The 12,128-nt window shown below is 34.4% G+C and overlaps 1 protein-coding gene and 1 pseudogene across 3 annotated transcripts; both read right to left on the bottom strand.

The window, feature by feature from the left end:
* Window positions 1–292: 292 nt before the first annotated feature.
* LOC111288123 (uncharacterized) lies at window positions 293–6,712 on the bottom strand. Of its 2 annotated transcripts, XM_022878890.2 has the most exons (9): window positions 6,137–6,702; window positions 5,963–6,055; window positions 5,674–5,778; window positions 5,069–5,221; window positions 3,871–3,969; window positions 3,645–3,773; window positions 1,587–1,766; window positions 1,256–1,372; window positions 293–638 (listed from the first exon to the last, which is right to left on the bottom strand). In XM_022878890.2, exons 1-9 carry the CDS (start codon window positions 6,464–6,466, stop codon window positions 474–476), a joined length of 1,371 nt encoding a protein of 456 aa, XP_022734625.1. In that variant the 5' UTR covers window positions 6,467–6,702; the 3' UTR covers window positions 293–473. The 2 variants fall into 2 exon arrangements, with proteins under 2 accessions (XP_022734625.1, XP_089615242.1); XM_089759116.1 differs by lacking the exon at window positions 1,256–1,372 and having other exon boundaries at window positions 6,137–6,712.
* Window positions 6,713–8,960: 2,248 nt separating this feature from the next.
* LOC111288354 (pentatricopeptide repeat-containing protein At1g04840-like) lies at window positions 8,961–12,097 on the bottom strand (annotated as a pseudogene). Its single transcript, XR_016341362.1, has 3 exons — window positions 10,803–12,097; window positions 9,885–10,722; window positions 8,961–9,097 (listed from the first exon to the last, which is right to left on the bottom strand). The product of XR_016341362.1 is annotated as a pentatricopeptide repeat-containing protein At1g04840-like (transcript).
* Window positions 12,098–12,128: the final 31 nt, after the last annotated feature.

Below are 12,128 nucleotides of genomic sequence, written 5' to 3' on the forward strand. Positions count from 1 at the left end.
AATATATAAAAAAAGAACTCATAAAACAAATCCTGCATATCTTTACTTCAAGATAACAATTTACCGAAACGGAAATAGAGGGAAACGTTCTCCCTGCATGTTAGCTCGTACCCCCAACCAATATACACCCACCAATATATATATATATATATATATATATATACACACACACACACATAAATATACACCCTCTAAGAGGCATCAACTTACATTAATGTGTAAAATTAAAAAATTTTATATTTTTTAACCATTAATTTTAATAGATTTAAGAGATAAGAGAAAAGTAAAAAAAGATAAAATTTTGTTTAATCCCATTACTTGGATCTATTAAAATCAATGATTAAAAAAATATAAAATTTTTTTGTGTAAGTTAAATCCCTTCTCTATGTATATATATACATATATATTCTGAAAGCAAGGAAAAAGGGTTGAGTGGGAACGTACAAAAAGAGACATGCTTGGTTAAATAAGCTTTAGCCCGAGGCTTGTGTGCGCAACTTATTTGCAACATAGAGCAAATGGCTGATATTTGCTGAGGGATAGTTTTGGAGTAGCTTAAGATTACAAGTAAAATCCCCAGCTAGCAGGCGCCTTCGAATGAGAATCAGCATCGCACAGCATACCCGAAGCAATGTCTCCTGCAAACACATGTATACTTGCTTTAGAAGAACTATTACCCATCCCCTAGCTTCTGTAATCATGTGTATTTGATTAATGTAACTTAAAATCAATGTAAACCAGAGGTATCATGTGAAAAGTCAACAATCCGATAACCAAATTAGGTGCAATTCGGAAAGCCATCAACCCAACCACGTTCAAACAAATTTCAAAAAAGATGAGTAAAAAAAGTTTATAAACTCATCCAAAATGACTATAACCATTTACCAGCACCAACACTTCAATTTACAATTGTCATCACAAATACAGAGCTGAAAAATGTATCCTAATTCAATTAACCATACAAATGCGTAATATCACTGCATAAGTTAGATCACGTAATAAATCACATCACAAAAGCTCATATCTTAGTGGCTCTATCCCCAAAGTAAACCTAAAGATACGGCCAACCACCTCTTTACATGGCAGTAACTTGCAACTTATGGCACAAACCAAATCTTAGGTTCAAAGCCAGGCATCACCCATCTCCTCCCCTAATTCCCTAATGAGTTCAATAATAATAATAATAACTGGTCTAGCAAGCTAACAATCTCCAAGCAAAAATCTAGTGGGGGAGAGCTAAAAGTTGCAATCATACCAAAGGACCTTCAGGGTCACTTAGAAGCGTGTCCCAGATGTGAAGGCTGTCAGCAAAATTGAATTCCTGTGTCAATAGCAGAGTAATCCACCTAAATGCGTAAAACTGGGGGTTGACCTGTGATATATATATACACAGCAGTTAGCGATAAGCTGAACTAATTGCCTTGGCAGGGAGGGAAGAAATGACAAGGAGGAACATGGGTGGTGTTTTACAGGAGGTGCAATTGGTGGTAAGAGGCAAGCATGAGTAAAGAAATAAAATATGACAAGGACAAGGATAGCACCAATACACTGCAGGAAGACATTTAAATTTTGCAATGATATCTTACTTTAGTTGTGACCTCTAGATGACGCCAAAGCTCTTCATCATGTTCCTTCAGAAGCCGTGACAACCTAGTAATTGTGGAACGAATTCCCACACTGCTGTTGTCAAGTTGCTGGCAGAAATGATCACGGAATCCACTCAGTAGCTCAACAAAACAAAAGAATGAGTCAGCTTCAGCAGCGGCCTGCAAGACTTAAATAGGGAAAATGATGAAGAAAATAATAAAGCATAGCATAACATTACTCTTAACCATACTTGATCATAATAACAAAGGAACTATGTTATTTTTAAAATGGTTATTGGCAATGTAATTGGTCTATGACTATCTGCTTTCATATAATTCCATACCTTTAGAAGCATATAAAAATCTTACTTATATGTGTCAGCTAAGTCAATAATGATAACAGGACATCAACATTTTTTTTTCCACAAGTATCCATTTGAAAATTTCCCTCAACCTATCCTTTTTGGTTGCTTGGACAAGAAAAGGGATGGAGTGGCAGCAATGGAATCACAGACAAAAATAACAAAAAATAAACTGGCAAGCTAAGTTGCTGAGAGCTTCCATGGATGAAGGGATGTGGGTCGCAAAGCAGTACAAAGAGGTGGAAGGTTCCAAATGCAAAACACCCTTTTTGGTAGCACCAACAAGGTGGACACTGAGAAAAACATTAATGCAAATACACAAAACCCAGAATATTTTACTTCAAGGATTCAAACCAGGGAGGCAATGGTAAATCTTGACATTTGATTTTGAGGAGGCCAACTAATATAATTTTTTATGAGACTGTTTTATTATACTTATTAGTATCAATATATATAGATATAAAAAATATATTAATAAAAAATGAGTATATAATATTATAAAAGAAAATTATTATTATAACAAACGTTTAAAAATAAAATAACTTTTAACTTAGTAGTCGAATTATCAATTACACAATCTTTCAATGAAATATGAAATCTTCTTTATTTTTTTGATAGTTTAAATCTGTAATAAAAAAGCAAACAAATCAATATTTTTTATTGGCATAAATCTATGGAATGATTGTTAAAAAATTATACAAACAAAAAAAAAACATTTTTCAAAAATGAAGAAAATTTCAAGATTGAAAATCAATGGCGTTTTTCTAACTTTTTAAAGTTGTTCTAATATGATTTTTATGTTGAAAAATATTGCAAGACAATATTAGTTAAAGATCTAGAGTAATGAAAAGTGAAATATGACAAGGAAGAGAAAATTTGTAATTAGCTAAAAAAAAGGAAAAAAAAAATCAACATTCATGTGCTGGGAGAAAAACATATATAATACTTGGTTAGAGACTTAATATTGTTGAAAAAGCTAGAAAGCTAAAACCACATGATTGTGATTTAAAATAAATTATAAAATTCTTGATACCATAAAAAGATAATGTGATTTTAACCCTTTGAATTGTAGTGCACAAAATTAAATTATGAAACCATCAAAAAATAAAAAATTAGTACTTTTAGTGTAGGGGAACCAATTTAAATTTATTTAACCAAATATATATACATATCAAAGGATTTCCTTTATTATTTTTTTTTTTTTGGGGGGGGGGGATGTTGGGAGGGGGAGGGGGGGCCAAGGCCCCCTCAAGCATACATTACGGTCCGCCATTGCATGGAGGCTTGGACATCCTTAGCAGTAAAGACTGTTCATTGCACATCTAGAGGTTCATTTTCTCAGTCTTTTATTTTTTAAAATATTTTCTTGTTCATAACCTTTTCTGAAACTTGCTTCCATATTCAATGCATGAAAATCAAAACAATCACTGCTTTTATATGTGTTTCTTTTTTTTATTTTATTTATTTATTTATTTATTGCCAAAAAAATGCGGCACCCACATGAACAACACATACAAACACAAAGGTAGAAATGGCAATGAGACCAAACAGACACTGAATTATGTTCTTTACAATTTAATAGATTATTCTTTTTAGATAACGTTTCCAAAAACATGAGATATTGTTAAAGTATAAAGGCAAGCATGTTAGAGATTTTAATCTAAAAAACTAGATATGTAGGATAAAGAGATCTTACCGCCATTTCCTCATCAGGGTCATTTCTGAATACATAAAATAGAGGTGCCAAGATTTCATTCATCCCTTGAACATATCTTATACCCGGATTTAACTTGGCAAATACAATCAATATATTTTTCAATGCATCCTGAGTAAGCAAGGTACATATAAGTCAGAAATGACTTCAATTCATATCAAAACTCAAGTCAAAAAGAGTAAAACAATAAAATCACATGAAAGAATACCTGATTAAACTTTGCAAGCTGTGAGTCCCCAGAGAAGAAGTGCATGTCTGGGTGGGTGCGCTTCACATCTCGGTCAATCTGCTCTATGATTTCTGAGTCCTAGGATAACCCCAAAAAAAAAGTTTGAAATCAATACACTCCATTCATAAGTTAAAAGTACAATGCTTATTAAAATCCACTCACTCAAGTCCTCTGTCTTGAACTTTAAAAAAAAGAAGTTTCAAATAATTGGGCTCATCAACAACAATATGACAAACATTCCAAGAAGGCCAAGCAATGTAAGGGGAAAAAACTCTCTTTTCTGAATTATGCTAAATCAGGAAAACTCTATAAGTGCTTGAGAATACAAAAATCATTGACAGATTCTATTAATAATTGGAAATCAATACTCCCAATATTCCCCTCTTGTATACACTGGTATAAAAACACAGAAATAATACTCAGCTCCTGCACTCTCAACTAAGCATTGACCAAAAACGAGTTGGCTGAACTGCATTTTTTTTTTCTTTTTTCCTTATTTTACTTTGGTTAGGACATGCAATCAATAAGAAGATTAGATGCTCTTGTCTTTCCTACTACAATGTTAAACAACATTAACAACCATAAATACCAAATACCAGCCTCTAATAATAATAGAGACAATCCAATGCAAAAAAGACTTGACTATTCTTCGTAAATTAAAGCTAAAGCTAATGTACAGGATAGATACTGTGATGCTAACATTCTAAAAGCTGCATGGTAGTACAAACTGCCCCAGAAATAACCAGTATGAAGACTAATGGGGTGACCCACATTTTTAAAACTTAGTTACTTCAAACAGCAATGATGCTTTTCCAACTGGGATGCATGACAGCGTGAGGACTATTTTTGCCAATTGCAAAGAATATTTCCATCATGCAAGACACTATTGAATCCTTCAATTACGCAACCCAGTAGTATTTTACATTAAACTGTAATACCCCTTCATTGTTTTTTCACTTCTGTGTATATAATTGCTATCCCTCAATCTCTTTTTTTCTTTCCCTAATGTCAACTAAGCACTAGAAGTCAGGCTCTGATGAAAACAAATGAACTAATTTAATGGAAAATGGCTCAACAAAGTGTTTAAAATCTTTATTTAAAGCATTAAACATAAAAGAACACATGATATGAAGTATGGCTTCCAAAAATTGATTTTCAAACAAGCCTAACAAGATACCTGGAAGAATTGATTCCAGATGCTGCTTTTCCCAAGGCTCAAAGGATGCTCTCCATGAGTTATATGTGATCTAGACAGCAAACCACTGCTTTCAGATTTTGACTTATCATTGTCACAAACCCCGGACTTCTCCAGCCTCCTGGTGATTTCTGTCTGACTAGCCACAGAAACATTCAGAAATCCAAAACTCTTATAGAAACAGAGAGAAAGAGAGCAACCACACAAGATAACACTACTTTTCAGGCTGATAATGCTAAAAATGAGGAAAGTTAAATAAAATAAGTAATAATCAAGCATCATTTTGTTGTTAGGAGGAAAAACAATAAACTGAACGAGTGAAAGTAATTGCAGTACTGTGCAGCCACCAAGACAGGGCTAAACTTCACTTTTTCCCCTATTAACATGGTCAGTTCCATGTTCTAGCTATCTGCCAATCTCAGTTTTGTTTCAGTTCTTATCCACTTCATGCTTTTAAAAATACTGTTCAAATTTTACATTTCCATACCAAAGAAATTAATCACATCATAATATATAAAGATATAGTAATGTAATCAGAGTCAGTCATTCACTATTTTAACATGCAAAAGGTAAAGAAAAAGACTTACAGGATTCATCAAGAGCTCCTCCTTAAAATGCCTGTACTGAGACCTTTTCTTAGCTAATTCAGACGACCATTGCCCACGATCAGGTGGTAAATACCCTAATAACAACTGCCACATCACCCAAAAAAACCCCTATCTCAGTATTAATCCAAAAAATAAAAATAAAAAACTCACTTTAAATACATCAAAACTAAAGGTTCATTCGATCCAAAGACCAGAAATACCGGGAATTTCCACAATTTTCTAATTTCTCAGCAATCAAACGGCAAAAAAACAAAAAAAGAATAATTACCTTCCACACAGTGGACTTGATTCCTGCACCATCAGGAATCCCCTGCGACGCAATCCTCCGTAATTCCCGCATATTTATCACCTTCTTTGACAACTGACAAGGAAAAATCTAGAACTAAAAAAAAAAAAAGAAAAAGAAGAAAATCAGCTAAGAAAAGGAGAATCAATTGAAAACCTCGGCCAAGAGCTGAGCCTGGCGAGAGATATCATCGGGAGAAACGGCAGAAGAGTCGCCGTTTTGATCGTTATCATTGCTATTGTTGTTAATATTTTTATTAACTGGATCTCTGATTTCGGATTTCGGAGGAGTAGGAGTGGACTGAGGTATTGAGGCCGGGGCGGGAGGAGGCACTGGAACTGGAGGCCGAACAGTTGGCTCGGATACGGCGGCGGAGGTTGTAGTAGTGGTGGTAGGAGAAGGGGAGTAGCGGTGGAGGCGATCGTCGCTGGGGGTTGTGGACCAGAGCGAACTGTTGAGCCAATCAGGTACTCGCTTCATCGCCATTTCAAGATTGGAATCGAGATTTGCTCTTTTTAGAAATAAAGAAAATTAATTAATAAAATTTTAAAATTAGGTTACGAAGATTGAATGTGTGAAGTCGAAGACCGTTTGAGGGACTGAGGGACTGATTTCGGAGTCGACGACGTGTAATTTCCTTTTATCCCCGTTTCCTCTATCTGTTCTTCTCTTCTTCTCCTCGTAGAGAGAGAGGACGTGAAATAAAAGATGAAGTGACAGGACGGTGACGACAAGGACGTCAAGGACCAATGACATTTATGAAATTTTTAATATTAAAAAGACATTTTTAGTAGTTTTCAATTTTCAATTTATATCAATATAAATGGGAAAAAATGCAACATTAATTATTTTCTATATCAAATTAATTAACGAGTTGATTAGTGACATCAAAGAGAGAATCTAATTTCATTTTTAATATTTTTTTAATTGCCAAATGGAAAATAGTTAGAAATGTTATCAAATCTACTATTTATAATATAAAATTTATAATTTATATTTATAATATCATTGTTAAAATAATCTTACTTCAAAATTATTTGTAATTGAGCCGAGTTGGAATTTTTCATTTGATGGAATTGAGCTAGACTAATTATTAAGTTTATAGATGGTAAAATGAATTCAAACCCAAAAATTTGCACATAAAAAAATGAATTTGAATCTATTTAGGCTTTAAATTTATCAAAAATAAAAAAAAAAAAACTTTGAATATAAAAAGATATAAACTTTATCACAATTTGTAATGACCTGAACTTAATATAAAAAATATAAAAGTTAATTTTAATTTTATTTTAATTTAAACTTAAAATAATTTAATTTAAAAATTATTTAAATTTTAAAAAAATTTAAATACAATATAATATGATGATACGATATAAAAACGTTACAAATAAAAGATAAAGAGATAATACGACTTAAAATTTAAAAAACAACCACAAATAAATTTAATAAAATTAAAATATTTTATTTTATATTTAAGCATCGACATAAACTATAATATACGATTTTTATATAAAATATTATACAAATATAATTTTACATTATATAATAACACGCATTACTAAATCCATAGACAGATAAATATAATATCTAAGCCATATGAAGAATCTAGTAAGAAACAGTTTCACAAGCAAAAAGTAAGACATCCAATCCTCATATTAGCTGTTGCTTTTGAAATTATCAAGTTGGTTTATGTTTGCAGCAGCTGGCACAGAAACATGGGCCCATGATTCTTCGGATTGTAGTTTTGGACGATGCAATCTTTTTAGTCATCGTGTTCTACATTATTACATTGCTTAAAGAAGAAGTGGGACACTTGATTGGATATGCATCAAAAAATTTTCAAGTGAATCTATGTTCTTTTGGTTAAGTTTTGATTCCTTTGGTTATGCAAAAGATTTTACTCATTGGTTTGGACTTTGGTTCTGGTCTTGTTCCATATGAATGATTGCCATCAGCTTCAATAAGATTCATACAATCTTGTTGGTCTGGAACATAATTGAACAAGTCCATTTTTCAAGCTCTAGTACGTTGACAGGCTTGGGATTATCATATCCTATGTTATTTGGACACGGGTTAGTGTTAGATACGAATATGTATCCAATACTAGGTATGTCATTTATATCCAACACGAGTACAATCCTTTTTTTTTTTTAATTTTAATTTATTCATATATTTAAAAGATCAAACCTCTATGATTTAATCATAATGATTATGTGTAGGATATAAATACTTTAAAATAAATGAACAGTTAACGATATAAATTTGAAATTTAACTCAATTGATAAGTGATTTTTTGTAATAAATTAAAAATTATAGATGCAAATACCGCAATAAATGAGTTAAAAATGAAAGAAAAAAAAATCAGCTCACAGGATAATACTGTGGTTTCACTTTTTGGTAAGCAGTTTCTCACAATCTTCCTTATTTCATGTCAAATCCATTATTTCTGCTTTCTTAGTGCGTTAACCCCTTGGAAAGTGAGTAAGAGGATTGGCATAATAGGTGATTTGCCTGAATTTCACCATAGCAAGATATGAAATGCAGAGGACAAGTTACTGTTGATTAAGTTACTCATTGGTAGACTAAGATACAGCTGATTAAGTTGCAATTTCCAGTTTCCACAAGGCATACTAGAGGATAAGGTCATCTGCAAACAAGAGAATTGTACAATTTATTTTAGCCATTCAATAAACAGATTCAAATATGCATCAAACAACCATTAGTAGCTCTTAGATGGACCATGTTATCTTAAGAACTGGTGTTATTTATTCTAAGAACAGATTAACCAGAGCATTTAACCCAAAATATCCCCTTATTCTTCAGTTAAAAGATTAGCAACCAATCTAGATAGATGATATTTTTTCTAAGCAGAGTTAGATATAGGATTTACCCCAGTTTACATTCACAGTTGTGGAATTTGACATGTACTTGGCAATTGCAATGTGTTTGGCCAAGCACGTTTTGGTCAGCCACTCATGGTTGAACCTTCTTCTTAACGTTTAGTCCTTTTGAAGGAACGTTTATGACATGATCAAGGGCCTGTCCCTTCCCAATTCAAGCCTTGAACTTTATTTTCTTGAAATTTACTAGCATACAATTTGACTCATCCTGAAGTACCTGCATTATAGAAGGTCAATCTCATGCTTCGAAGTAAGATAAAGCCTTCATCAGCAGTGCCAAGTGAAATGGATGAGAGGCTGAAGATTCAAACTATCTTCTATCCCCATTAGATCATAAAAGAAACTGGAACGAAATAATTAGGTACAGACATTGAAGAATAGCTACGATATAGAAGCAAAGGCATTGATGGTATATGGAGGGCCTTTAATTTCAACCATTTAGGTAAAATGAAAAACAAAAGTTCTGCAATCTGACAAGATATTGGGAGATGCAGCCACCTAACCACCTCAGAAGCCAGTATAGAGAAAGATGATGACAACCGAAAAGAGTAACTGGATCTGGAGAAACAGATGTGCTTTATACTATTGACATTAACTATGTACGCATGAAACATCCAATCATTCATGTGATGAAATGTGCAAAGTTCTAAAAGTCCATTAATGTTGCTTTTAGGTTTAGACTTTCGACAAGCAGAAGGAACACTTTTTGGGCATTGAGGAATGGAAGATACCAGTCAAGAAAGCCATTAACCTATTACCTATGGGCTACATGTCATGACAATCCACTGACCACCAGTTTCTTCAATTCTTCCCACAACAGAAGGGATAAAAAACATGTGGTGCAGAAAGGTCCATAAATTACTAAGTTGGCACCAGATCAGCTATAATGCATTCTAAAACAGGTCTACATACAGATTTTCCATAAAAAGATTATTCGAAATAAACCAAGTAGAAACACTAGTGTGTTATTAACGGCAAAACAGTTTAATGCTGATGTTACTTACCATTTCACTAATAATCTCCATACAAGCAGGCCCCAACATTGAAATGATGGAAGCGCTTAATATCTCTCGATACTATCTCTTTTTGGTTCATCTTACTAGCGTATTTCATCAGAGAATGGCAATCCCCACATACTCTTAAGTTATTCATTATCCTGATGGATGCCCCCTGAGAAGTGTCGATTAAGGCAAACGCAAGGGCCAACTTCTCACTGTGACTTTGCAATGCATCTTCCTTCTCTTCTTCCTCAATGTTATGAAGTACACACCCAGTTTCAGGCATGTATCCTTGTTCTCTTGCACCAGCCACTATTTCCTCTAATTTCAAGTATGTCTCTCTTGCATGCTTATGAGCATGATCACCAGCTACAAAACTATGCACTTGTCCTTGAACTTCAATATAACTCCACAGTGGAACTTTGTCAACAGCCCAGTTCTGCATCAACATTCTTACTCTCTCCACATCTTCCCATCTCCCAACTGCAGCATAAACATTTGACAAGAAAACATAGCTCCCAGGATGTTTAGGTTCAAGCTGAAGGAGTTTCTGTTGACACTAGTTCTGCCATTTTAATATTTTTGTGAGCCCTGCAAGCACAAAAAAGTGCTCCCCATGTCACAAAATCAGGACTTACAAGCATGCTTTCGATGAACTTCATTGCTTCGTCCAGCCTGCCTGCCCTGCCTAACAAATCAACAACCAATGTATAATGCTTCATGGTTGGCTCAATGGAGTAGTCAAGCCTCGTGCTTTCAAAGAAGTTAAGCCCAAGATTTACTTGCCCAGAATGTCAGCATGCAGTCAGGAGGGCAAGAGAGAACACCCCATCAGGTTTTATTCCTGCAAACATGACAAGTTTGTGTTTATTAAGAAAGATTAGAATACAGAATTAAGCTCAATAGAAACTACTAAGTCTACACCTTAAAACATCATCTTTTTGAAGCATTGGATAGCTTGCCCATAGTATCCATGGAATGCCCAACCCCATATCATGACATTTCAGGTAAGAATGTCCTTCTCTTTCATCTCATCAAAAACCTTACTAGCAGATAGGATACTTCCACACTTTGCAGACATATCAACCAAAGCAGCACCAATTGCCTTATTCAACCAAAAACCATTTACCAAAACATAATCATGGATATGCAGTCCGGCTTCAAGCGCACTAATTTTAGCACAAGAAGAACGAGCAGAAACAAGAGTAACATCATTAGCCCTCAAACCAGCCTCCAACATCTTAAAAAACATTGATAATGCATTCTGATGATTTCCATTCTTCGAAAAACCATTAACAATTGTAGTCCAAGAAACCGCATCCTACTCCTTCATGTTATCAAAAAGCCGCATTGCTTTATCCAAATCTCCGTTTCTTGTAAACCCATTTATCAAACTATTCCAATACCCACTATTCCTCTCAGGCATAGCCTCGAAAAGCTCTATAGCTTTCCCCAAATTCCCCTTTTTACAGTACCCATTAATCAACACAATTCCACAACAATATACTCCCACTCTTCTTTCTCTCAGGACTTTCATCAAACACTTGCAACAAGAAACTCATTCCTCCAGTTTTACATACATTCCCACTAATGAAAACCGAACGAATGAATCAAACTCCACCCCAGATTTGATTATCCTTCCATGAAGGATCAGACCAAGGCAACGAAGACCCAAAGCAAGATTTGAGCACAGAAGGGTAAGTAAGCTTATTAGGGCGAACTTTACGGCTCAACATGAGGAGAAAATGGGAAATTGAGGATTGGAAATGGAAATTCTCAGTTAAGCTACGGATCAGGGCGTCAAGAAGGAATATAATTTAGTGATGGAAATGGTTGAAAAGGGACATGGCGTAAGGGATGGAATTGGGGGAAAAAAGAGGCGGAGATTAAGAGGGTCGAAAGGTTGGTGCCGGAAGAGAGATTGCGGCGGAGGTGGAGGGTAGTTTTGGAAGGTTGGACGAGAAAGGCGAATTGGGTTTTGAGGGAATCTTGGGATGATGATGATGATGATGAGCCATGAGAGATGGGAGGTTTTGGTTTCTTCAATAAGGAGGAGGAAGAGTTGGTTTTGGTGGGAGAACAGCTCCGTTCAAAGAGAAAACCAAGATTTTTCATTTGAAAGTGTTGTTAATAGGCCAGAGACTAGGAAGCGGGTTAGCTACTTGGCTGATTACTTGCATCAGTTTTGAAAGAAATGGTAACGGTAACAACTAACACACAAAATACTATTGTTGATTCGTGTTTCATATT

This window comes from Durio zibethinus, chromosome 4 (genome assembly GCF_047325235.1).
Source record: "Durio zibethinus cultivar Kanyao isolate XHJ-2024 chromosome 4, ASM4732523v1, whole genome shotgun sequence".
Taxonomy (NCBI): Eukaryota; Viridiplantae; Streptophyta; class Magnoliopsida; order Malvales; family Malvaceae; genus Durio; species Durio zibethinus.

Bases quoted from the DNA above. Each gene is read 5' to 3' on its own strand.
- LOC111288123 (XM_022878890.2), bottom strand. From the start codon at position 6,466: ATGGCGATGAAGCGAGTACCTGATTGGCTCAACAGTTCGCTCTGGTCC. The intron at 5,222-5,673 runs GTAAGTCTTTTT...GTGGCTAGTCAG, and splicing joins AGGAGCTCTTGATGAATCCT to ACAGAAATCACCAGGAGGCT. The intron at 1,767-3,644 runs GTAAGATCTCTT...TAAGTCTTGCAG, and splicing joins ACCCTGATGAGGAAATGGCG to GCCGCTGCTGAAGCTGACTC.